At 40.7% G+C, this 25,684-nt stretch overlaps 1 protein-coding gene across 6 annotated transcripts in view; it reads right to left on the minus strand.

Annotated features, from left to right (window-relative positions):
• The window catches only part of DNMT3A (DNA methyltransferase 3 alpha), a 142,645-nt gene that overhangs the window by 97,528 nt on the left and 19,433 nt on the right, over positions 1-25,684 (minus strand). For 2 of the 6 annotated variants that reach the window (XM_074300064.1, XM_074300059.1), the window contains exon 2: positions 12,437-12,707. In XM_074300064.1, the coding sequence (XP_074156165.1) occupies positions 12,437-12,505 (69 nt within the window). In that variant the 5' untranslated portion in view covers positions 12,506-12,707. Of the gene's footprint in view, positions 1-12,436; positions 12,708-13,107; positions 13,371-24,344; positions 24,525-25,684 lie in introns of those variants that run through there. The other 4 variants (XM_074300063.1, XM_074300062.1, XM_074300060.1 and 1 more) reach the window with 4 other exon arrangements.

Here is a 25,684-nt window from a genome sequence, read left to right on the forward strand (position 1 = left end):
ATAGGTTAAACATGTGCAACTTAGAAAAGCTTTGAACATCAAAGATAGGATTTTATATTTGATTTTAGAGGTGATAGGGAGCCACTGAAATTTATAAAGTGTGTGTATAGGGGAGGGGGGAGAATGACATCATCACAGCTGCAGTTTAGGAAGATCACTTGGAAGCTGTGTGGAGGATTGACTAGGGAAAGAGTGTGGCAGGCAGATCAATCAGCAGGTTAATACAGTAATCAGGTGTCAGGAACTGAGCAGAAAAAAAAAGAGAAGAATATGCAATGATAGATTTGGGCAAAGGAATGGATATGGAGGGTAAGAGTTAGTGAGGAGCTAAGGATGATTCCTGGATTTCCAGCCTGAGTGACTGGAGGGTTAGTGATATCCCTAACAGGAAGAAGACAGAAATTTAAGCTTTTGAAAAGCAGGCACTTTTTGGTTTTGTATCTATTCCTGGTCCTTAGCATATTAACTGTAAGCATAGTAAGCACACAGTGGAAGCTTAAAAAAAAATCTTGTTATATGGAATGGCTTGGAACATGTGGGGGGGGCAGAGAGAGGGGATATAGGGAAAATCTGGGCAATTTAAAAACAAATCAATCAAATTTATTTTTTTAAAAAATATATGCTTAGGGGCAGCTAGGTGGCGCAGTGGATAGAGCACCAGCCTTGAATTCAGGAGGACCCGAGTTCAAATTTGGCCTCAGACACTAAACACTTCCTAGCTGTGTGACCCTGGGCAAGTCACTTAACCCCAGCCTCAAATAAATAAATAAATAAAATATATGCTTAGTGATTTGAAGTGAAAGATCTCAATCTGGAGCCAGAGGTCCCTCGTTCAAAATTTAACATCTTTGGACTTTAATTTCCTGAGAGGGTTGGATTAGATTCTCTCCAAATCAATAAAGTTGTTAAATACTCTTGGGTTTGGCCAGATGATCTTAGAGAGAAATCTGGAGTGAGTGATGAGAGTAACACCCACATTAAAAGAAGGGAGATGATGCAGCTAGATGGCACAATGGATAGTATCAGCACTGGTTCTAGAGGCAGGAAGACCTGAGTTCAAATCTGGCTTCAGATACATACAAGTTGTGTGACCCTGAACAAGTCACCAAACTTCCCCCCCCCCGAAAAGTAAGGTAAGAGGTGGGGGAAAGATAAATAAAAATATAAGAAAATCGAGGCTGTAGGTACGAGGTATTTATTCAAAGAGTTAAGTTATGAAAGGAGTGTTAAATGATTTTTGCTTTTTTTCCATAACAGGATAGGATTGTCCTAAAAGACAGAGAGAAGCTGAAATGTTATATAGTCTGAGAGTATGAAAATAAGAAACAAGGTCTCAGGAAGTGGGAAGCAGCTAGGCATCATAGTAAAAGCTTTCCCACTTCTGATGCTTGCTAGCTGAGTGATCCAGGGCAAGTCACTTAACTTCCCAAACTTTAATCTGCTCATCTGTAAAATGGGGTTATGTGACATTATGTCATGATGGATAGAGAATCAGCCAGGCAATCAGAAAAATCTGGGTTCATGTGAGACTGTGGATATGCCTTGTTTTCCTTCTCTATAGCATGCTCTAAGACTCTGAATTGCAGAGCAGGCACTCATCTGCAGCCATATCAGCAGAGAGAGTTTCCTCACACAGTGCTTAATATTCTGGAAGTTGGGAGGAAAGGCCTAAGGAACATGGGCCAGTTGGGGAAATGGTTCTGCAAAACCAAGATGAGATTTACTAGGGATACAAATGATACAGTAGGGAAAATCCTAAGAAAGGATCTCTCTCTCTCTCTCTCTCTCTCTCTCTCTCTCTCTCTCTCTCTCTCTCTCACACACACACACACACACTACATCCAACACCCACCCTGGTTCTACAGATCCTAATAACAAACCAATAAAAGAGTGTGCAAATATGTATTATCTATAGATATACTCTTCTCCAGCAAGGGATAATTATTTCTACTCATCCCCACATCTCCATGCACACCAACTCCACACCATGTAGATGCATAGGAGCTGAGTTTTCAGGATGCCAAATACAAGGGAGACTAGATTTGGATCAGAAAACCGGGATTCGGGTTCAAATCCTACTTTTATCACTTATTACCCATGGGACCTTGTGCCTTGTACTTAATGTCTTTGGACCTCTGATTTCTCCTATGTAAAATGAGGGGGTAGGACAAGATGATCTTCAAAGTTCCTTATAACTCTAAATCTATGATCTCAGTATAAATGGAAACTATGCAGTCATTCAGATAAAAATTCCAGGTTGCTTTGTTTTTGTTGGGGTCTTTTAGACCTGAACTGATATGGACCACATGTACAGAGATACACACTTACCAATGACAGATTCAGTACACGAGCACACCTGCCTACAGGCCCAGAGAGTAACCCATTTATCATACTGTGTTCAGAGAACAGGGCAAACACCTGTCCTATAGTAAATCCCTTTACCAGACTGTGTCCACATGCAGCTGTTATGTTCCCAAAGGCATGATTTGACCTGAACTGCCTCCAAATCTATGTACTGATAAGCTATGTTATAACAATGTATTACAAACATACACACAAAAAATACAGGCTGGCATTTAAGAATAGATAAATACACACAGTACACAGATGCTGCTGATAATGATGGTGAGATCTGACATTCACATAGTGCTTTTTTTTGGGGGGGGGAAATCTAGTTCCATTGTCCTGGTTGTAACTGAAGACCATAAATTCAAAGTTGGAAGAAATGTCAAATATCACCTCATCTAATCCTCTAATTTTACATATTTGGAAATTGAGGCCCAAGGAGCTTAGGGTCACAAAACTGGATTCAAATGCAGGTTTTCAAGCTCCAAATCCAATTAAGTCCCTTTCCTCTCTTTGGTACTGGTTTAGATACAGATTAGCTGAATATAGATTCCTACAGACAGAACCATAGTTCAATAACCACACATATACACATACTCCATCTCAAAAATTTATATTTGCACAGAGATATGCAGGCACTCAGGAAGTCAGAGACATATACACATCTGGTCCTTCACAGATAAAGATAACGCTACTGACACCCCACCAGCTTAGTCTGATTCAGCTTTAATCTCCTACCCTGTTCTGACTAATGACACTTGAAAATGTGGGTTAGGGAGTATTCAGGTTATTGGCAAGGAGCACAGTTGAGCAAGCTGGCTCAGAGAAGGGTTGAACCCCTGGCCTCTCTCAGCCTCAGGCAGCACAGATGGATATAGCACTAGGTCCAAAATCAGGAAGACATGAATTCAAATCCAGCAGGTGACAGTGTGTGTGACCCTAGGCAAGTCACTGAACTTTAACTATAAAATGGAGAGAACAGCAGTATTCGCTGCTCAGGGTTGTTCTGAAGATCAAATGAGATAATATTTTAAATCCCTTAGCATAGTGTCTGGAACATAGCAGGCAATTAATACTTTTTTTTTTTTTTTTTTTGCTTCCTCTCAGACATTAAGTTATAGAATAGATGCCAGTTTGCATTGGTGAAGATTTTCCTCCCCGAAGAATTCCTTACACTATTCAATTCACAAGACCAGAAAAAAAAAAAAGTCCCTAGTGCCTAGAAGTCCCTTGCATGTAGTAGAGACTTGAAAAAAATCTTTGTTTTATTGCCTGATTCACTGTGAATTCACTAAGACGGAGGAATTGGTCAGTGGTTAGCTAAAAGATCACAATTTTTCTGTGCATCCTTTGATGCAACAGGGCCACTCCTGGGTCAGAATCCCAAAGAAATCATAAAAGAGACAAAAGGACCCACATGTGCAAAAATGTTTGTAGTAGCTGTTTTTGTGGCAGCAAGGAATTAAAAAATGAATAAATGCCTAACAATTGGAATGGCTGAATAAGTTATGGTATATGAAGGTAATGGAATATTATTGTTCTATAAAAATGATGAACAGGCTAATTTTAGAAAGATTTACATGAACTGATGCTGAGTGATGCAAGCAGAACCAGGAAAAGATTATACACAGCAACAGCAGGATTGTGTGATGATCAACTATGATTGACTTGGTTCTTCTCAATGGTTCAATGATCCAAAACAATCTCAATAAACTTTGGATGGAAAATACCACCCACAATCAAAGAGAGAACTATGGAAACTGAATGTAGATTAATACATACTATTTTCACCTTTTTTTTTGTCCTCAAGATTTTTCCTTTTTATTCTGATTTTTCTCTCCCAACATGATACATATGGGAATATGTAAAAAAAAAATGAATGAATATGTAAAAAAATGCTTTTACATGTAACTGGGGAAAATAAAAATAATTTTAAAGAAAAGCACTGTTTTCCTTCCTGTCTTTCTTGCAAAAGGCAAGGGGTAGATCGATTATTTAGGGACTGGAGTTCACCAGGCTAGTCACTCCCTGGATCCTTTCTCACATAATGCTTAACACCCTATCTCCACTCTCCATTGCCTGGCATTTCTCTACCTTACTTCAGAGTACCTCATCACTTTCTAGAAGCCTAAAGATAATACTCTTCCTGTTAAAGCTGGACTTGGAGTCAGGAAAACCTGAATTTAAATTTTGCCTCAGACACTAACTGGGTGAACCTGGACAAGTTAACCTCTGCCTCAGTTTCCTCAGTTTTAAATAGGGATAATAACCCTAGGCTTGTTGTGAGAACCAAAGGAGATAACATATGTAAAACATTTTTGCAAACCATATAAATGCTAACTATTCTTCTTTTGGGAATTGGGGTACCAATTGTCCTATCCTCTCCCCTACCCCCAGAGGTCTTTGCAGAGGTGGATTAGAATAAAAAACCCATCAATCAACAAGTATTTATTAAGCATCTACTATGTGCCAGGCACTGGAGAAGCAAAGAATAAAAAGAAGCAATCCCTGTCCTCAAGCAGCTTGCTTTCTTCAGAGGGAAACAACTTATGTTTATGAAAATATGTACTGAATAAATACAAAATAAGTGCAAAGCAATTTGGGAACCTTAGAGATCATTTAGTTTGTTTTACAAAGAAAATGAAGCTCAGAGAGAGGGTAAATGACTTTCAAGTCAAAGAACTAGTTAGAAGGACTCCAGGTGTTCCCAGCCCCAGATGCTGCGGGAGTCGGGGCAGTCCAGGGCTTGCTCAGTCAGCATTTCTTCCCTCTCTCAGTCTCAGTGGAATGCCCCCCTTCCAGGTCCCTCCCACTCGTACTCTCTTCTGGGCTCAGCTCAGCCCAACATGTGCTGGGCCCAAGGCAATTCTGGACTCCACCTTCTTGGCAGGCACCCCAGCTGCTTCCCTCCCCCCAGCCCTTTCTGGACACCTTCAAACATGACTCAATTCACTCTCCTTTCCAGTTCTTACCTCCCAGTGTCTGCTGCGTTGCTGGGAGCTTAAAGCAAGAGAAGACTGTGAGAGACCCCCAGCTACAGCTTGCAAATGGGGCCTTGTTGGGGATGCTTTATTCATAACAGTGCTTACTAACTCACCCAGAGCCACTGCTAAGCCCAGATGGTAGCCTCGGAGCACCGATTACTGGGAGCATAGGCACAGTCTTGATGTCTGACGCCTGAGGCAGAGATTTTGTCGTCCTATTGCTCATTTTCCCCTTCCCCTACTCTATTTGAGAGTAAAGAGTTCCATTCATGGGGGCATGCAGAAAACAGATAAGGCAGCCAGGTCTGGGGGAGTCTCAGGTGAGATTAAAGTCCTTTCTTATCCTCTTCAGGATTCTATCCTTAAGATCTGGAAAGGACCTCGTAGGCTATCTAATTCCACACTGCCCCCTATCTTCCCATTTCACAGATTAGGAAACTGAGTCCTATGGAAGGGAATTGACTCGTCCTCTATCACATGGGTAGTATGTAGTAGAGTCAGAGATTTAAACCCAGTTCCTCTGACTCCACATTCAATACCCACTGTGTCAGATCAACTGACTCTTTGTTTTATATAGCTTTTACATTCTAGGCTAAGCTTATACCTTCTATCAACTCTTTCACTCCAATTTTCTCACTAGCTCTTTCCTTTTTCGCCCTCCTTTTTCCTCTCCCCTGTCCCCCCTCCCTCTCTCTCTCCCCCTCTTCTTATTTCCCCTCTTCTTCTCCTATGTTCTCCCCCTCCCCTCCCTCCTCCCTTCTCCTTTCTCTCTTCCCCTCCCCATCTTTCCCCCTCTTTGTAGCTCCCTCTCTCTTTACCTTCCTCTCTCCACCTCCCTCCCTCTTCTATTCACCTTTTTCTCTTCCTTTCTCTCTCCCTCTCTGTGAAAAATTATTTGCTTAGCTAGTAAGTGTTTAAGTGTTTGAGGATGAATTTGAACTCAGATTCTCCTAACTCCAGTGTCAGTGCTATAGCCACTATGCCATGTAGCTGCCCCTCTCTCTTACTCTACCTGGAGGAAGATAACCCTAAAAGGAAAGTGATCTCCCTCCCTCTCTCTCCTGTTTTTCTTTCTCTTCACTTTTCCCTCTTCTGACTCAGTGTACATACATAAATAGATGTACACACATGTGAATATATAACTACACATATAAGGGAAGCCTGCTATACAAAATTTTAAACTTGGATAATCAATCAACAGACTACTTTTATGGAACCTTATAAATATTTTACATATAGAAATCTAACATTTAGGAAATTCTCAAGGTATAGACACAAATATATTTGATGATTTTTTGCAACAGATGTGTTTCTGAAAAGGTATGTGTGCATCTTTTTCTTGCGAATATGTACACTAAGGGAATTGCTATTTAAAAGAATCCTAATGTCTATGTGCTGCAAAGTGATCTATCACTTCCTCTCTACAACTAATTTTTTTGGTGTCTTTTCAGGTTTCAATAGGTCTGTTTTGCTCATTGCCCAATTGCAACTTTTGAGCTCTATTCTAATCAATTTTAATATCCTCTATGCAGTGGGGGCAGTTAGATAGCACAGAGGGCCTGGAATCAGGAAAAATCTTCCTGAATCCAAATCTGACCTCAGACGCTTATTATCTGTGTGACCCTGGGTAAGTCATTTAACCCTGTCTGCCTCAGTTTTTTCATCTGTCAAATGAGCTAGAGAAGGCAAACCATTTCAGAATGGGGAGTCATAAAAAGTTGGACATAACTGAAAAATGATTAAAAAAAATAAAAATGGACAGCTGTGAATAAGGAATCAAGGAATGCCCAGAAATGGAAGATGACCATGCCATCCAAGGACAGAGCTGGGAAAAGACTGGGGGGTTTGATGGGAAAGGGGAACTCCCAGAGCTGGGAAAGCATTGAATGCACTTCAGAAGGGAACAAAAATGAATTACTAGGCAGAGCAGGAATGGGACATGGGCAGGTAAGCCAGGTGCCTGCCTAGAGCTAAACCAACAGAAAGCAGTATTGAAGGACACTTTTGAATAAACAGTATAGTACAGTGTCCCAAAAGTCTTAATGCAATCTTAAAACTGCACTAAGACTTTTGGGATAGCTTTTAAATAATGGCATTTCTGGACTGGAATCCTGACTAACATTAAAATAGGCAAGTTAACTCTTGGAGCTAATTTTTTCATCTATATAAAGAGGAAAATTAAACTCATAGAACCTTCCTGGCAGGAATCTATGATCCTATCAGGTCTTTTGATACTCAAAATGTTGAAATTCCAAGCATTAAAGGACCAACATATAAATCCATCTATCAATTCATACATATTATAATGAATTTTTGACTTCATCCATGCTGGAAGCTTCAGATAATGGAATCTTTCTACTAAGGCAGATCACCACTTTCTCTCAAACTTGTAGGTTTTTTTGTTTTTTGCTGAGGCAATTGGGGTTAAGTGACTTGTCCAGGGTCACACAGCTAGGAATTGTTAAGTGTCTGAGACCAGATTTGAACTCAGGTCCTCTACTGCGCCACCTAGTTGCCCCCAAACTTATTGTTTTAGAGAGTTTTTTGGGATACCATAAGGTTAAATGACTGCTCCAGGGTCACTCAGTTAATATGTCAAAGGCAGGGCTTGAAGCAGTCTTTCTGCTACAGGGGTGAGCTCCCTAGCGATGTGACACTGTGTTGTATCATATTACTTTTATAAATGTACTTTTTTTGTTGTTGTTGGTTTGTTTTGGTAAGGCAATTGGGGTTAAGTGACTTGCTTAGCTAATGACTGTAATATGTCTGAGGCCAGATTTGAACTGTTTCTCCTGGCTCCAAAGCCAGTACTCTATCCACTGCGCCATCTAGTGCCCCTAAACATACATTTTTTTTTTTTTTAATGTCAGAAAAAATCCCCCTCCCCTCATAAAAGAAAAAAAAAAATTGGAGGCAATTAGAGTTGTGACTTGCCCAGGATCACATAGTAAGTATGTGAAACCGCATTTGAACTCAGGTGTTCTATCAACTGCACTATTTAGCTTGCCCCCCCCAAAATAAATCTCACTTTAGCATACCCACATAGGTATTCATTTTGTTTTAAGTCCAATTGGATATACTCATAGTAAAAGGATCAAAGCTTTCAGAGAATAATATCACAACTGTTTTAATAGGTAAAATTTGACTTTTTTTTTTGTCAGAGTAGGGAAAAGATTGTTGAAGCTGGAGTAGATTCATAAAGGACTTTCTAGTTTTGTTGCTAAGTGGGGACAAGCACAAAGAGATACACAGACGAGAGGAGATGTCACCAGATATTATGTTCCTATCCTGCTGAGTCAGGAGATACTGTGAGGCAGAGATGTCTGAGGGTGCCTGAAGAATGGGCTGGCGGAGATTGGAGGCAGACTAGGGTGGACTATACAGAGCTGGGAAGCAAAAGGGAGTGTATGAATTCTCACAGAGAGGGGGTGGGGGAAGAGTTCAGAAAAGAGAAGGCTGGGTCAGTCACAGATCCCCAGAGACCTGTGGCTTGGAAGATTGCCTCACACATGATTGTGTATCCAACATACTCATGCTAGATTAGTTAAAGTCACTAAGCCTGGCCCAAGTACTAAAGAAACAGAATTGGTGCTGGATATGTGATGCCTCCCAATTATAGACACCTAGTCCTGGGGTAGTCCCAGATCTTAAGGGGATAAATCAGGGTCTCCCATTCTGTGTCAATAATTTGGGAAATTTCCATGTACTTCTGGAGTTACCAGTAAAAACGGCTCCCCTGGACTCACAACAGAGGCAAAGTTACCAGGAGACTGCCTAACATGACCATAGAATTGTATGGTTTTGTGAGTGTAATGTTCTAATTCTCCTGCCAGCCCTGTGATATTACGCTATTTTATAAATAGGGAAACGGAGGCTAAAAAAGGTTCAATAACTTCCCTAACATCACATGGCCGACAGAGTCTGTCCACAGGTTTCCCCTCACTAATGGTCTTCAAAGGCAGGATGACTTCTTGTCACATAAGTGTGCTATAGTGGGGAATTTTTCTTTGACATAGGTTGGACTTGATAGAGAAGTGAAATTCTAGATTCAAATCCAGGTCTTTTGACTCAAGTCTAAAGCTCTGTACACTGACTTAGCCTGAATGATAACAAATGGAGGATGAACTTGTCTCCGGCTACACCAGAGGAGACATAAGCAATGCACCTTAAGGTGCGACAGAAGCTATCCATCTAGGGTCTTCAGAGGAACATCTGAATTGTAAAGTCTGGGAAACACAACTCAGATTCATAGAATCCTAGATCTAGGTCTGTAGGGCCATCTAGTCCAATATTCTTTTAATATGTAAAGAAACAGGTCTATTGAGGATCCTGTCCAAAGTCACATAAATAGAGACAAAAGCAGGGACTGGCTTAGAAATCTCCAACCTATTGTCTTTGAGGTTGGGATGGATACTTGCCTTTTTGAGGTCAGGTGCATAGATGAGATCTAGACATGGAGCCCCTCCTAATCTTCAAACTATGACTTCCACTCTACTCCCTTTTCTCATTCTCCCTAATTGGAGTTCCTCCATTATCCTTCCCCCCTGGACATTCTTTGCTTCACAAGGTTGGCAGCTTTCTCCAACAAGGATGTGTTAAACCTCCCTCTTAAAACCAATCTCTCTCAACTCTTGGCTCTTTGCCATTGTCCTCCCCTCTCTTCTCACTTGAGCCCTTTCCCTTTTCTCACTTTGAGCTGTCACTTCCGCTCTCTATCTACCCCTTCCTTCTGTTGGTCTTTCCTTCCTTCCTGTTCTTTCGCCAGATGCAGAATCACAACACTGGACTAGGGATCACAAGATCAAGATTCAGACTCCAAAGCCTGGCTTAGCTATATTTGCTAGCCATATAATCTTGGCATCCACATAACCCTCTAAATAGCAAGTAATTTTATTTTATACTAGACCTGTGATTTCATCAGTGTACAGAAGTACTAGTGAAGAAACTCTGTTTACCAAGGTAGATCCAGTACCTATTGGTAATTTAGGGCACTGAGATTAAAAGGCTTGCCCAGGGTCACATAGACAATATATGTCAGAGATAAGGCTTGCCTCCAAGTTAGCTATAACCGCTATGATACTGTGACTGTAAAGCTGGCTTAATTATACCTATTCTATTGACCTCTATGATGTTTTCAAGCCTCAAACAAAATCATACAAAAGCACATCTCATCTAATGTCATTAACTGATTTCTCTATGTGAAAAACTGTTTATGAGGGCAGTGAGTTCCACAGGAACAGGTCATAAATGTAACTAAATTGTTGTAGAGATTTGTGACATTGGAATGGAGTTCAGTTATAATATATTAATGACATAATGAAATGATATTGGTCCAGACAGCATCGGACATGCCTGTATAAGAGGATGCTTTGTAATACGTAAGGCACTGTTCAAATATAGGGTATCATGTTCTCTATTGCTCATCTTTCTTCTCCCCTCCATTTCTAAGCAACCTGAGCTCATCCTTTCTCAGAATCCCTAATCTGCTATGGACACTTCTGGCCCTGCTGACCTTGCCCTTGTTAAGCCTTTGGAAACCTCTCTAAAAGGAAGTGCTCCATAGTCTGCCTTGACTCTACCATTGTGCTGAAAAAAAAAAGTGTGACTTTGGACAAATCACTTTCTGGACCTTACTTACAAATGGAAGATTTGGACAGGATGACTTCCAGTTCTAAATCTATGATTGTGGGTTGCCAGTTTTAATCTAGGATTGTGTGATTCTCTTCTTCCAGTAAATGAATGTGGAGGAGGGAAGGAAAGAATTCTGCTTAAATGTGAGTCCAGAAAGAAATAACTCCCCCCATCCCTGCACACATGCACACGAGCACCCATGTCATTCAATCAGCCAACAGCAGCAATGATATCCATAATAAGGCAGGCATCATGCTCTTTTGTTTGACTGTTTTTGTCCTCCTGTGCTTTTCTTTACATTAACTACTATCTCTGACCTGTCACTTTTCATTTCCTCTTGGTTTTCTCCTGTCCCCAGTTTCTTCTTCACCATTCATCCCAATTCTTCAGGCTTCCCCAAGCACTTCTGCCTAACACTGTCACCTTGGACTCAATTTGATGGGAACAGATTATCTGAAGGAGGGTCTCCTCTGCTTCAACATATTGAGATCTCCATTTGTGCACCTGGGGTTTTTCTGGCAGTTGTATGTGTGTATGTATGTATTTTGGTGATGTGCTACCATATTCTTGCACGTTCTCTGTGTCTTGTCTTTTCTGTGGGTGGCTCCAATATTGCTGTCAAAGCCAATTTTGAGCTCACATGTCATGAAAGTGTGTGTGCTTCTGCAAGGGGAGGCAGAACCTGACATGGGTGATGAGAGATCTTGAGACTGCTCCCTGTGTAGAGCCTCTGCAGGTCAGTGAATGCACATCTAGTGATGGGCTTTGGAGTAGGATTTCAGAAAGAAGAGTCAAGAATTATTCCAAAGAGTAGAATTCCTGGTTCTACCATAGATCTCGATTTCTCCTGCTTAGGAGCATAGGACTTCCACCCCTGAAGTCCAGTATCCCTTCCCTATGTGGCTGAGACAACTTTTTAATCTTTTTGAAAAACCATCTTACCACCTGCTTTATATTCATAATATCACACTTGTATAGTCATTTACAGTTTTTCAAAGCACATCCATTACTACATTGCATCCTCACAGCAACAGGTATAATTGTTTCCATCTTACAGATAAGAAACTAGCTAAGTGAAATTAAACAATTTTCTCAGTATCACATAACTGGAGCCAAAATTAGAAACCAGGTCTAATGGTCTTCCACTGCATCGGAACATGAGGGTTAAGCATGGCTTCTTCAGTTCGTCCCCCAGGATAGCCCACGGATTCTTCAGTTCAGTAGAGCTCACCAATCTTGCCAAAATCCAGTTATTCTTTCCCCTATACCTTTAGGGAGACAGCCAAGCAGCTGGGGAGGGAGGAAAGCAGGGAGGATTGAGCAGCAATGATGAGCAATAGAGCAGGAAGCATCTATGTAGGGACCCATCAAGCATCTGGTTAGTTTTCTTGTGTACTCCATATAGACCCCTCCTCCGCCCTCCCCCAATCATGTCCCCCAGTGCACCCTTCGGTTGGCCCACAGCAGCTGCCTACCTTGCGGTCCTCGTCCCTCTCCAGGCTGGAGCTGCTGCTGTCCACGGTGGTGGCACCGCTGGAGGGCATCGTGGGCTATCTGAGAGGTAGGAGGCCGGCCGGGAAGGGGTAAGCTGGATTTGTTGGCTTTGGATAATTTTTTTTTTTAAACAAAATTTTAAACTTTAAAAAAAAGAAAAAAAAAGCATACACATGCAAATCCACAAATCCCAGCGTCAAGTCTCTGGTAAGATTCAGTCCGTCTGTAGGATTGGGATCCAAGCGGCTCCACCTGCCAGAGGAGAGGCAGAGGGGTCAGCAGGGGACAATAGGGTTCATTGGGATCCTAAATTACTTCCCCAATCTCATGGAGGAGCCTGTCTCTTGAGACCCTCATTTGGTGCCTTCAGATTTACTATTAGATTCCAAGTTCCCATTCCTGGTTCCGACTTTTCCTAATACTCACATTTGCCAGCTCTTCTAGCTCACTTTACACTCATGACCTCATTTTACCCTTCTTCAGTCTGATCACCCTCCCCCATCCCCCAAGCCCAGGCAGGAAGTCCCCCTGACTTCCTTTCACAATGATTTTGGGAAAAAACTGACTACTCCACAGACATGGCTTTCCCTTCCACCTCCCCAGCTCCAAGAAGCTTCCTGCCTTTCAGGCATGCCAGCGTTGCCCTGCCCACCTGCCGCTCTGAGGCCTTTGGCTCTGTTCCCTGGGGCCTGTTGCTGTGGGCACAACCCAGGCAGGCTGCTTCCAGAGCCTTCCAGCTGCTGCACTTGCCTCCTCTCTTCTCTCTCCTTCTGCTCTTTTCTTTCCCCTCCCACACGGTGACAAATTCCACCCAAATCCAATTGCTATGGGGAATTCTTAAGATCCTTTTGCCCAGTTCTTTTCCCACTCCTCCCTTCCTTTCAGAGCCAGCTAAACCCCTTGATGGATCTTTCTGACCTCTTTTCATTCTAGCCCCCCATATTAGCCCTTCCCCTTTCTATGATCAGGCCCATGAACTCATACACCTACCCACATATCCACCCCCACACATACCCTCCACCTCTAGTTTGCCTCCTGCCCTTCTGGAGGAAGTAAGCCAGTCACAGGATGTAACAAAGAGAATGCTATTTCACATAACCCACTCCAGAGTAAATCAGTCAGCAGGGCAGCCCCATGATGAGACCCCAAATCTGGGCCTGATTGTGTGTACAAATGTGCCTAATGAAGACTCAAACACCTGAAACAATTTCCAAATCTACTCCATCTGTTCAGAGTCCCTGACACTGAGAATGAACTGGGGAGACTGAGGCAGGACAAGAGACCATGTGGATGTTCACTGGCTATCCTCAATTAGGGAAAACTCTGCCCCAAACAATCCCAGTCTATCCAGACCCAATCCTTTTGGGCTAAAAAAAACAAGACCTAGAGAACAGACAAGAAAGAGTATGAATTGACGCAAGATATTAATATCTTTCTCTTATTTTCGCATTCCAGCTTATATTATAATGAACCAATGTCATATTAGGACTTAGGTAACACCCTGTCTAGACTCTCCATCCCATCCCCCACATGTATACATGCACACTTGTACATTTATACTCATACACATATAGACAAATAGATGTACAGAGGAGTTGAGGTCCTTCTGTTATTCTTAAGTGTTATCAGATTATCCTAGTAGCTTGTGCCATGACTTCATGTGGGGAAGCATTCCAACTGTTTCGACTTGCTTTTCCTATCACACTGCCCAGAACAAAAATACAGCTTATTGTGACAGATTTAGGATGAGACATCTAGGATTTAATCTTCCTCAATATCTAATAAATATCTGTGTGACTTTGGATAGGTGCCTTAACCTCTCTGGGCCTCTGTTTCCTCATGTGCAAAATGAAAGGTTGGACTATAAGCATGTGAAGTCCCTCCTAATTTTGACCCTAAATCTTAGAATCAGATGATGTCAAAGGGCTCTCACAGTCCCATTGTTCCCCCACTCCATTTCAGCCAAGAGAAGGAGAGTTGGGAGATGGTGGTGGGTTCTGGAGTGCTCACCTCTTTCTCCAGGGCCTTTTAATGCAGAGTGAAGGGGAAATTACTCAGATAGAAAGAAGGAAAGTGGAAGCTGCTGAGAGCTTTTGGGCAGGAAATGAAGTTAGCACCAGTATACACCCACACTCCCTCCCCCCTCATTCTTCTTGTTCTGTTTTCTCTCCTATTCTCTCCTATTTCATCTCCCTCAGTCCTCTACCTCTTTTCTTTTTCTCCTTCTACCTACAATTCCATGGAAAACCTAAAACAAGATTCCTCCATAGAATGGCTCAGGCTCACTATTTTCCATAAGGAGCTACCCAGGGTAGCTAAGTTTCTCTTCTCACAGGACCCAGTCAGTCCCTGATTCACCGAAGGGAAGGAATCAGTTCATTCACTGGAAATGGGAAAGATGTTTTATGTTTTGGGATTTTCATTAAAAAAAAAAGAACAAGAAGCTCAAGCAACACGTAGTTATGGTTTTTCATAACCAGAAACAAAGGAGAGATATAGGCAGATATGGGCAAGTCCAGAAGCAGAGGAATGGAGATCAGAGCCCTGAAGACAAAGATGAAAAGTTCAAATATGAAGTAGAATTCTACCTGGTCAAATCAAGAGGATGAGATACATCCTTTTTTTTCAGAAGCAGCCTGCACTGACTAGAAAAAAAGTATAGAAATAGAAATTCTTAGGCTAGTTACAGGAGTCCCAACTTTTCAGAAGGGGTATGATGCTAAATCTTCATTGATTTTCAACAGTTTCTTAAAATCAACAGTACCCTTATCTTCTTTTCTTTTTTTTTATTTTAATAGTTTTTATTTACCAGATATATGCATTGGTAATTTTACAACATTGACAATTGCCAAATCTTTTGTTCTATTTTTTCTCCTCCTTCCCCCCTCTCCCAAATGGCAGGTAGACCAATACATGTTCAATATGATAAAGTATAAATTGAATACAATATTAGTATACATGTCCAAACAGTTGTTTTGCTGTACAAAAAGAATTGGACTTTGAAATAGTGTACCATTAGCCTGTGAAGGAAATCCAAAATGTAGGTGGACAAAAATGGAGGGATTGGGAATTCTATGTAGTGGTTCATAGTCATCTCCTAGAGTTCTTTCGCTGGGTGTAGCTGGTTCAGTTCATTACTGCTCTATTGGAACTGATTTGGTTCATCTCATTGTTGAAGAGGGCCACATCCATCAGAATTGAGCATCATATAATATTGTTGTTAAAATATATAATGATCTCTTGGTCCTGCTCATTTCACTCAGCATCAGTTCACGTAAGTCTCTCCAGGCCTTTCTGAAATCATCCTGTTGGTCATTTCTTAATGATAATAATATTCCATAATATTCATATACCATAATTTATTCAGCCAATCTCTAATTGATGGGCCTCCACCTTATCTTCTTTTCTTACCCATCCCAAAAGAATCATCTTGGATTGGAAAACTTCCATATCTATCTAGAAGTTTATTTGAAGAAAACAAGGAAAACATAGGAGATGAATAAGAGATTTCACTTTTACCAAATAGTTTTGGGAAAGTGGGCAAGATCAGAATTGAAAGGGAAAAAAAACCTGGAACTATTTAGAATATCTATAAGGACAGAGATGGAAGAAGTCAACTAGTAGCTTAACAAGGGTTAATGTGATGAAGTAGATAGAGTGTTAGATCTGAAGTCAGGAAGACTAAGGCAGAATTCTGGTACTGATACTAGTTAACTCTGTGACCTTAAGTGAATTACTTCATCTCTCTAAAGCTATTTCTTCTTCTTTTTTTTTTAATATATCAATCACATTTATTGATACAATTATACAGTATACATTCCAAGATTCTGGATTACAAAAATAAGATATGTGATGAAAACTTATTACACAAAATAAAACACTACAAAACTCTAAAATTAAATTTAAAACAACATATCTATGATGGTCAATAGGAGATAAATTAAATCACAACTTTATTTACAAAAATATTCATCAAACATTTTTTAATAATAGCTATCTGAGGCTATTTCCTTATCTCTAAAAGGGAGACAATACCTGTAATATACCTCTATCCCACAGAGTGGATATGGGATTTCACTGAGATAGTCTATCTACTTAAGGCAATTCAGAAATTCTAAGCTTATTATTACTGTTGATGATGAAAATGAAAAGAAGTCTTTCTACAATATACCCCAACAAGCTGTAATCTAGTCTCTGTTTGAAGGCCTAAGGTAGTCCTCATCATGTCCCAAATAAGCATTCCAAATGGCCAGTCTCCTAGAATAGCACACTCTAGAGGGCTTTAAAGGGTACCCACTCCCTCTCCCTCCTCACTGGGTCCTGTAGAGTTTATTACTATGGAATGTTTTTTGTCCCTCTGTCTCAGGAAAGCAAGTCCCATTTCCCAAAAAAAACATTCAATAGAAGCTTCTCTTCCTCCACAACTTTTCCTTTCTGTGTCCTCCCTCTTACCTCCTTCCTAGCCAAGCCTGACTCAGAAAGGAGAGAGCTGAGTTGTTTCTTATTAAAGGAAAATGTCTACAAAAAGAGACCTAACTGGTCAGAATACCTTGACTTTCATATTTCTTATCTGTCTGGCACTTAACCATCTGTGTGATCCTAGGTAAGTTAGTTTACCTTTCTGGGGATCAATTTCCTAAAATGGAAAATGGGCAGGTTCAACTAAATCATGTCACCATGATTCTCCTTCCATGTACAAGAAATGAAAAAGGAGATAGAAAAAAGCAAATGATTCTAAAGCAAAAGTATCAGACATAACAATGAAACTTGGGAGTAGAGAAGAAGCTGTGAAAGTTAAGAAAAGCTAAAGGAAATTATGAAGGGTGTGAAGGGTACTCTTCTCCCTCCCTCCTTTTTTATTCTCTTGCACCATCAAGCATCAGGCTTTGGCTTGATTCTCTCCTTTCCAATTTCTCTATAGAGACTGCTGCAAATCCTGACAGCCTTGGTTTAAAATGTTTATATCTTCTGTAAATTGAACTAACTGTGTGACTGTTACTCTAAACCACCTCTCCTGCACCTTGGATACAGGTCACTTAATGATCCTCTGCCTAAAAGAAACAGGTGCCTTTCCATCATTGTTACCCTCTTCTCTTTCCTGTACATCCTTTAATGAAGGCCCTAAAGGTTTTAGCCTCATCTTTGTTAGAGTTGGAGAATCTCATTTCATTTCTGACTCCCAGAACCTCTCTCTTCCTTTAATCTTCAGCTCAAAGCTGAAGCTTCTTCCTTTAAAGACTTTTCTTTATCCTAACCAGTCTCCTTGTTAGTACTTCTGCCCACATCACTGAGTATTCATTCTTTATATTCTGTATGGATTTAGCTATGAACAAGCTATATCCCATCCCTACCCTCAAAATTCAATGCAAACTCCTAGAAGGGAGAGATGGTTTAGTTTTAGTTTTTGTATCCTAATAAATGTAAGTGCTTAATGTTTGCTGATTCTCTGATCATCAACATCTTTATTAACTGGAGTACTACTGTGACTCAAGTCACCAGTCTCAACCACACCAGCGCTAACTCTCTTGCCAATAAGTCTTTCCTACACGTCACCACTCACCCCAAAATGTCAGAAAAGAGTTGCCCAACTGAAATCTCACGCTTCTTGGAATTTCTAAATCACACATAGTCTATGTTACATAGTTGGAAAATTAACTGTTTTTCCTCCCCCTGAGGCCGGGATTAAGTGACTTGCCCAGGGTCACATAGCTAGGGAGTGTTAAGTGTCTGAGACCACATTTGAACTCCAGTCCTCCTGAATTCAGGGCTGATGCTCTATCCACTGAGCCACCTAGCTGCCCCCAAATTAACTAATTTTTATGCATTAATCTTCTTTCCCCAAGTAGGTTAAAAGCTCATTGAGGGCAGGAGCCATGTATAATATTTTACTTTTATTTACCATAGAGCTAGAAACTCTGCCTACACAAAGAAGGCTAGATAGTTAGCTCTTAACAATAAAATAAGGTTGTCCTCTTCAACTGGATGGTTAATAGCACCAAACTGATCCCATGTCCTAGCCAATTTCTAGTGTAACATACAATTCCTTAGGTGTTAAGAAAAGAAAAATTAATAATCACCCAATAAAAATCCATTTACTCTGCCATCCACGGAGTTGATTTTCTTTCTCCACATTCATGAGGTAGAATAAGTCTCTTTAGACCAGGCACTCCTTCCCCAAAAGGATCACAGATAAATTTCAGGGGACCAGTGAATTTGAACAAGAAAAAGTTTCACTTTTGCTAAAATATAATGTTTCCTTTTGTATTTTACTTTATGCATTTAAAAATATTATTCTAAGAAGGTTCCTCTAAGCTTTGCCAGACTGCCAAAGTAATCCATGGCATACACAGAAGATTTAGACTAAGTTTTCTTGGGCAACTCAGGCCCAAACTATTTACAACAGTCCAAAATGCCAATGGAGTATTATAACAAATGCCAATAGAGTATTATAGTTGGGGCTTTGAATGAGTATTGAATGGTGAATAGGGTATGAAAAGAGGAGTTGAATGGGGTGGTAGGGCATTGTTATTTTGGATGTGAATAATTTGATTAGGGTATGGATAATTTTGGTCAAATTAAGGCTATTGATATGAATAAGGAAAACTTTCTACAGCCCTAACAAAGATATAGATGAAATCTTTTTTGGGGTTGGGGATGTGGTTCCCAATTTTGTCAATAATGTTTATTTTTATGTTTTTTAGTATCCCTAAAGTTTGTAGTGCCCTTCTCTAGATATACCCAGTTCTATTAAGACTTTCTGGCAGTAATCCAGTTGTGGACACACCATGGTCTCTCCCCATAATCCTGCTCCACTCCCTCCCCCCCCCCCCAGGACAGGTTTTCTATTTCCTTTCCCAGCAGTACAAGGAGCTATTGTCTTCAAGGCACAGTCCACAATGGCTCCTGGGTTGATCCTTTCCTGATCATAACTAACAATTCAGAGATCACAGTATCTTAGATCTTGAGTTAGAAAGGACTACAGAGGCCTCTTAATTCAATTCCTTCATTTTATAGATGAGGAAACTGACCCATATTAAACAGCTAACCCTATTGATCTGTTATCAATTGCCAAATTAGTGATCTCAGCTTTCTCATTTCATGATGGGAGTTCGGAAGGGGGCCCAGAATCAACTTTAAAGGATAAGACTTTTTTAAAGTTCCTTGAGGGGGATACTAGGCCAGAGATAATAGCCTTCAGCTAAACTTCCTCCTTGACCCTAGGGGATGTTAAAACAAGTTGTCTCAGCTTGTAGCCAGGGTTCTTATCCTTTTTTTGGTGTCATGAACCCTTTGGCAATTTGAGAAAGCTTATGACCCCAAAATAATGTTTTTAAAGGTATAAAATAAAATGCAAAAGATTACCAAGGCAATTATAGTAAAATATAGTTATTAAATTTTTTTAAAAGAAAAAACAAATTATGGACCCCAAATTAAGCATCCCTGGACTAGAGACGGGAGAGGAAGCTTTTACTAGACCTAATAGCTCTTATGCTAGAGTTAAGTCCTGAATGATTAGGAGAACATAGCCCTAAACACCAAGAAAATGCTCAAGAAAGTTGAGGAAGGTCAATAAATAGGGCCCTGAAAAGAAGGGGTGCTTGCCTGTCCCTACTGGTAGTCAGGGTTATGCTCTGTAAAATGGAGCTGCTTTATAGTGATCCTGGGTATAGGGAAGGGATGTGTATGTTTTGTGGGCAGAGAGGCATGTGGAATGAAAACTACTTTACTGATTTGAATATAAATACAGGTAGTAGCTGTCTACTACCTGTGTGGTCATGGGCAAATTACTTCACTTGGGCCTTACTTTCTTCATTTGTAAAATAAGAACAATAGCACTTACTGTCATTCAATCATTTTTAAAACATGTCCAACTCTTCACAAGTTCATTTGGGGTTTTCTTGCATAGATACTGGAATAGTTTGCAATTTCCCAGCTCATTTTACAGATGAGGAAACTGAGGCAAATAGGGTGAAGTCATTTGCTCAAGACCACACAGCTAGTAAATGTCTGAGGCCATATTTGAACTTAGGTCTTCCTAACTTCAGGCCCAGGGCTCTATCTACTTCCCCACCTTAGAGTTGGGGTACTAGATTTGTACCAAAGAAAGTCTTAATGAGTTGCCTGGGGGCTCTGGGAAGTTAAAAGTCTGGTCCTTCTTAAAACTGTCAGTATTTATCTAAAGTGGGCCTTTTCCGAGGTCTTTTTGGCTTTAAAAAGCCAGATCTTTGTTTACTAGAACACAGCTCGCAAGGCCTCTAGTGGGGGTAGAGGTGGAGTGAGACTTTGTAAGGCTTTATGCACTACATATTATTCTCTGGAGTGAGGCTGGCAAACATGTTTATCCCCTTTGGAATCCTACTGGAAGATAATACAGTGGAAGGAGTACTGGATTTGGAGTTAGAAGACCAAGGCTCAAATCTCAGCAACACCATGAGCCTTGGTTTCCTCATCTGTAAAACAAAGGGGTTGACTATATCAAATTACTCAAATGTATCAAATCCCAGGGAGTGGGGATTTTAGCATGGGAGGGGAAAAATTTGGAATTCAAAATTTTAAAAAATTGAATGTTAAAAATTGTCTTTATGGGGCAGCTAGGTGGTATAGTGGATAGAGCACTAGCCCTGAAATCAGGATCTGAGTTAAATTTAGGCTCAGACATTTAACCTTCTAGTTAGGCTGTGTGACCCTGGGCAAGTCACTTAATCCAAATTGCCTCAGCAAAAAAAGAAAAAAAAATTAAATAAACAAGAAAATTGCCTTTGTGTATGATTGGAAACTTTTTTTTTTTTTTTCTTAAGAAAGGAGTTGAATTAGAACTTTTAGCTTTAAGCCTATCCTATGATATAATTCAGGTTTTAGGAGACAAGGTAGAAAAGAATGGCATGGGGTCAGAAGGTATGAATAGATTGTAATAGCTTTGTGGGAGTGGATGACCACATCAGTGGGATCGTGGATGCATCAGAGTGAAATCTTTCTCAGTTTGGAATCTTCTGACTAAACCATCCTCTCCCTTCTAGGGCTGCATTTCCTTGTCATAACCCTTCAAAGCCCCTAGTGCTCATCAGCATCTGTTCTAGTGCGGCCTTTTCCTGACCTTCACCATCACACCTCACAATAAAAACTAGAAAGATGGGCTCAAAGTAAAATTATGGCTCCCCCTCCTCAGCTGGACTGCTGCCATTAAGGCTCCCTAATTTAAATTGCTCCAAAAGCATGCATCTCGTTCACAACTTCCAGATATTAGCATCACCCTTTTCAGCATCTCCAGTTTGTCTACAAAATTAAAAAAAAAAGTTTGTTAAAGAACAAACAAAAACATGGCAGCCATTTTTTCCTTGGTCAGGAACTGGTAGGATGCCCTCTTCTATTATCAAGGGTCAACACAACACCATTTATCAAAGACCTCTGAGGACCCAAGAGCAGGTACTGTCATGAAGTTGAAGTCATTAGGGAACTTGATGGGCCCATCAAGGCCCCAGCTGAGTGGAATATTTTTAACACCAATCTTAGGGCATGGATGAAACTTTGATGGATCCCCTAGTTATGATCAAAGGGTCATGGACACAGCAGTAATCTTGTCCAGTCTTACTGGACTCTCCTTACTTACTTTTACAGATCAGCTGTCTCACAACTGTCTCACAAGTAGCAAAGGCAAGCTAGGAACCTAGGTTTTCTGACTTTAAATCCAGGGCCCTACATACTGAATCACCCTGACCCTAAAAAAGGGTTTCCACTGAACAGTTCAAGTTTCTGCTTCAACATTTCTTCATTTCAACATTTCAAGATCTGCTATATCTGTATATAGTTGTGCAATAATGAAGACTTTTAGTACCATTCAGTTGGGTGACCATCAATTTATCATATTCCCTCTGTGACAATATTTCTAGAAGAGTCTGGTACTAAAGTTTTCCTCAGGGACACCCCCCCACATAAATATATACCCCAGATGCCTCCCTTGTGTGAGTCTGGGATGACTTCTGTGTCCTCAGGTGACTTCAGGAGGCAAAGTAGGGGAAATAAAGCTGTTCTTACCTGGCTGCCATGTCACCAATCAAATGGAATTACAGAATTATAAAAGATTAGGGCAAAAAAATGGGAGGTCAAATTGTTGGCAAAGCCAAGATTAAGTACACAACACTTTGCTTCCAGTCCTATGCTTTACCCCTCTCCCTAATCCCCATCCTAAGACCAGAGTGATGGTGGCCATGGAACCAACAACGTTTTATGATTGCAATCATGTATGTAAAGTAATCTCCAAATCTTCAAATAAAGTAATCTTATTCACCATATATAAATGTCAATTTATATAAATATCAAAGTGTATAATTATTATGTTAATATTTTTCACAGGAGCTATAGAGTAATGTAGAGGAAGTCCTCCAAGCCAACTCCTGAGACAGAGAAGACACCTTTGGTAGGGTGTAGTCTAAACATCACTTCATCTTATGTTCTCCCCTTATCCCTTACCCCAGCTCCCTCCACCAAACAAGTAGAGTCCCAGAGACCTTCCTGCCAGAGTGTGTCTGCCTTGCTGGAATTAGGGGTCCTGGATTCAAAACTCTGTTCTGTCCTAGACCATTCATGTGACCTTAGGCAAATAATTTCATTGTTCAGAATCTCCATTTTCTCATTTCTAAAATGAGGAGTCATAGTTCAAGTACAGGAAGGAATACCAAAAACCTTGTATTCCAAGACCTTCATTTACAGATGAGGAAATGGGGTGGTGCAAGGGATTGGTGAGGAGGAGGGCTGATGGGAAGGTTCTGACTATGTCCAGCCTAACTTTAAATCTATTATTCTGTCCTGTCTGCCCATGATTGTCCCTTGGCATGAGTATTTTTTCCCTTACAAGTCCTTCCATTTCCAACATTACTCACCCTACTTTCTTAACTCTAGTGCTGCAGATGTCAGAATTTCCATTGCCCACATGTCATGGAATTAAGGTTACCTGCAAGAGGTCATATCACCTTTTGGATCACCAATCCAAAGTCTGATATCATACATATCAGGAAGAGGCAAATGTACAGAATTTTTACACAAGCCATTCTGTGTCTTGTGTATTCTTATGTCGTGTGTGTGTGTGTGTGTGTGTGTGTGTATGTGTGTATGCGTGTGTGTTTTACACAAGACATTCTGAAAGGAAACAGGCACAGCTAGAGAAAGAACCAGTCCTCAGCAAGATGGAACAGTCTTCAGAAAGCTGATTCTGGGGTCTAGCTTCATCTTCCCGGGCCTTTTTTGTCCTATCTTAGTGTGCTGCCTATTCCCCAGATGCATCTTGGGCCATATACCCTATAAATCCCCTTTATCATCAGAATCTTTAGTGCAGTTAACAAAACTGCCTTCTCCAACTTCCTCTTCCAAGCCAATCAGTTACCAAATCTTGTCAATTGTACCACTACTACAACTCTTACATTCTCACCTAACCAACTCCCTCAACCATCCTAGTTCAACCCCTCATCACTTTTTACCTGCATGATTGCACCAGTTTCCTAATTAGTCTCTTGATTCAAGTCTCTCCCTTCACTATCCCCTGGAGAAGATGAGCTCTAAAGAGTACTTAGCAGTGATTGACTACCAGAGAGCCACTTGGAGGGAGCAGCTAGGATGGAGAGCTGAATTAACTATGGTCATGGATTTCTCCTAATTGTGGTCATGAAGTCTGGAGCTTGCCCAGACTGAAAACAGGTCTATTTATTCTCAGAGCCCCCTCTCTCACTCTTATTTCCTTTCTAGAGACCAATCAGGGCTCCTGTTTTCTAACCCTAAATGCATGCCTCTCACGTATCCCGGGATGTTCACACATGCTAGGAAATCAGAGCCCACTCTCACTGTGTTCCCTTCCTTCCCCTCCACTCCCATCTCATGTCTACTTCTCTCTCACCCCACCTCCACAGTGTGGTGACTGTATTGTTTCACACCCTTCCTTCCCCAGCAGGACATCCACACTCCCTCAGCTCTTCATTTTCATCTGGCAAACAACTCAGGGATGGGAGCAGGCAGCAGCTGGATGTGCCATTCCAGGACTCCTCAGATGTGAGAAGGCGGTGTAGGAGGGGCATGGGGCTTCTAGGAAGACATGAAGCAAGTATAAGAAACCTTCATCCTGGCTTATGGAAATAGGAATGAAGGATAAAGTAGCTGTTAGGTAGTGATTTAACATGAAAATTAAACCATCAGAGTTTTGAGCTGGGCTGTCGCCTCTTTATACATCATTTAGTTCAACTTCATTTTAAAATTGAGGAGATGGAGGCCCAGAAAAACTAAGTGATTTTCCCAAAATCATACAGCAAGTAAATAGCAGAGGAAGGACTAGAGCCAGGGTTTTCTGATTTCAGATCCACTGTTTCATTTCCTATATTCCTTATGAATGTCAATATGTATATAAATATGAGGATTAAATGGTACATGGTAGCAAGTAATGTGGTCAGGTTTGATGCTAACTATAGACACTGGAGAACTAACAAAATGAGAAAAGAAAAATAGTAAAATCTTGGCTTTGATTGTGAAACAATATTACTAATCATTGTCACTGATATGAAATACTTACCACTGGTACCTAATTATTAGGCAACAAAATAGCAATTATGTATATCATTCAATATGTACAGAATTAGTTGTCTTGTTTTATTACATTAGATCAGTAAATTTTGTTGATGTACACTCAGCCTTTATGATTCACTGTTCATGTCTGTGCAAAACTTAAAAAAAACCAGGGAACATTAATGGTTCCCCCTCCACCAGGACACTTGTAGCAGAACTTCCATTGCTAGCTGCTAAGAAAGACACCCTCCATTACCATTACTACAAGAGTGACAACCAGAAAAACTCAAGTCACATGCATATCACACAAAATGGCCACAGTATCTCCTTGCACATGGATGACATATTTTGTCAAACTCTCCTTCCTTACTTCCCTGAATCTTAGAATTCTGGCTCTGCTGAAGAGGGAATAGATGAGTGTGTGTGTGTGTGTGTGTGTGTGTGTGTGTGTGTGTGTGTGTGACTGACCTCAAAGGAAGTACAGGTACTAAATTTGGAATCAGTGGACCTGAGTTCAAATCCAAGATTTGCCATTTACTCCCTGTTCTAATTTGTATACACTTTCTGGGTCTCTGTCTCCTCATCTTTACAATGAAGTTTGAACTAAATGATCTATAAAGAAGAGACAGCCCAGCTCAAAGCTCTGATGGTTTAGTTTTAATGTTAAATCATTACCTAACAGTTAC

The sequence above is a fragment of the Sminthopsis crassicaudata genome, chromosome 3, assembly GCF_048593235.1.
Source record: "Sminthopsis crassicaudata isolate SCR6 chromosome 3, ASM4859323v1, whole genome shotgun sequence".
NCBI lineage: Eukaryota > Metazoa > Chordata > Mammalia > Dasyuromorphia > Dasyuridae > Sminthopsis > Sminthopsis crassicaudata.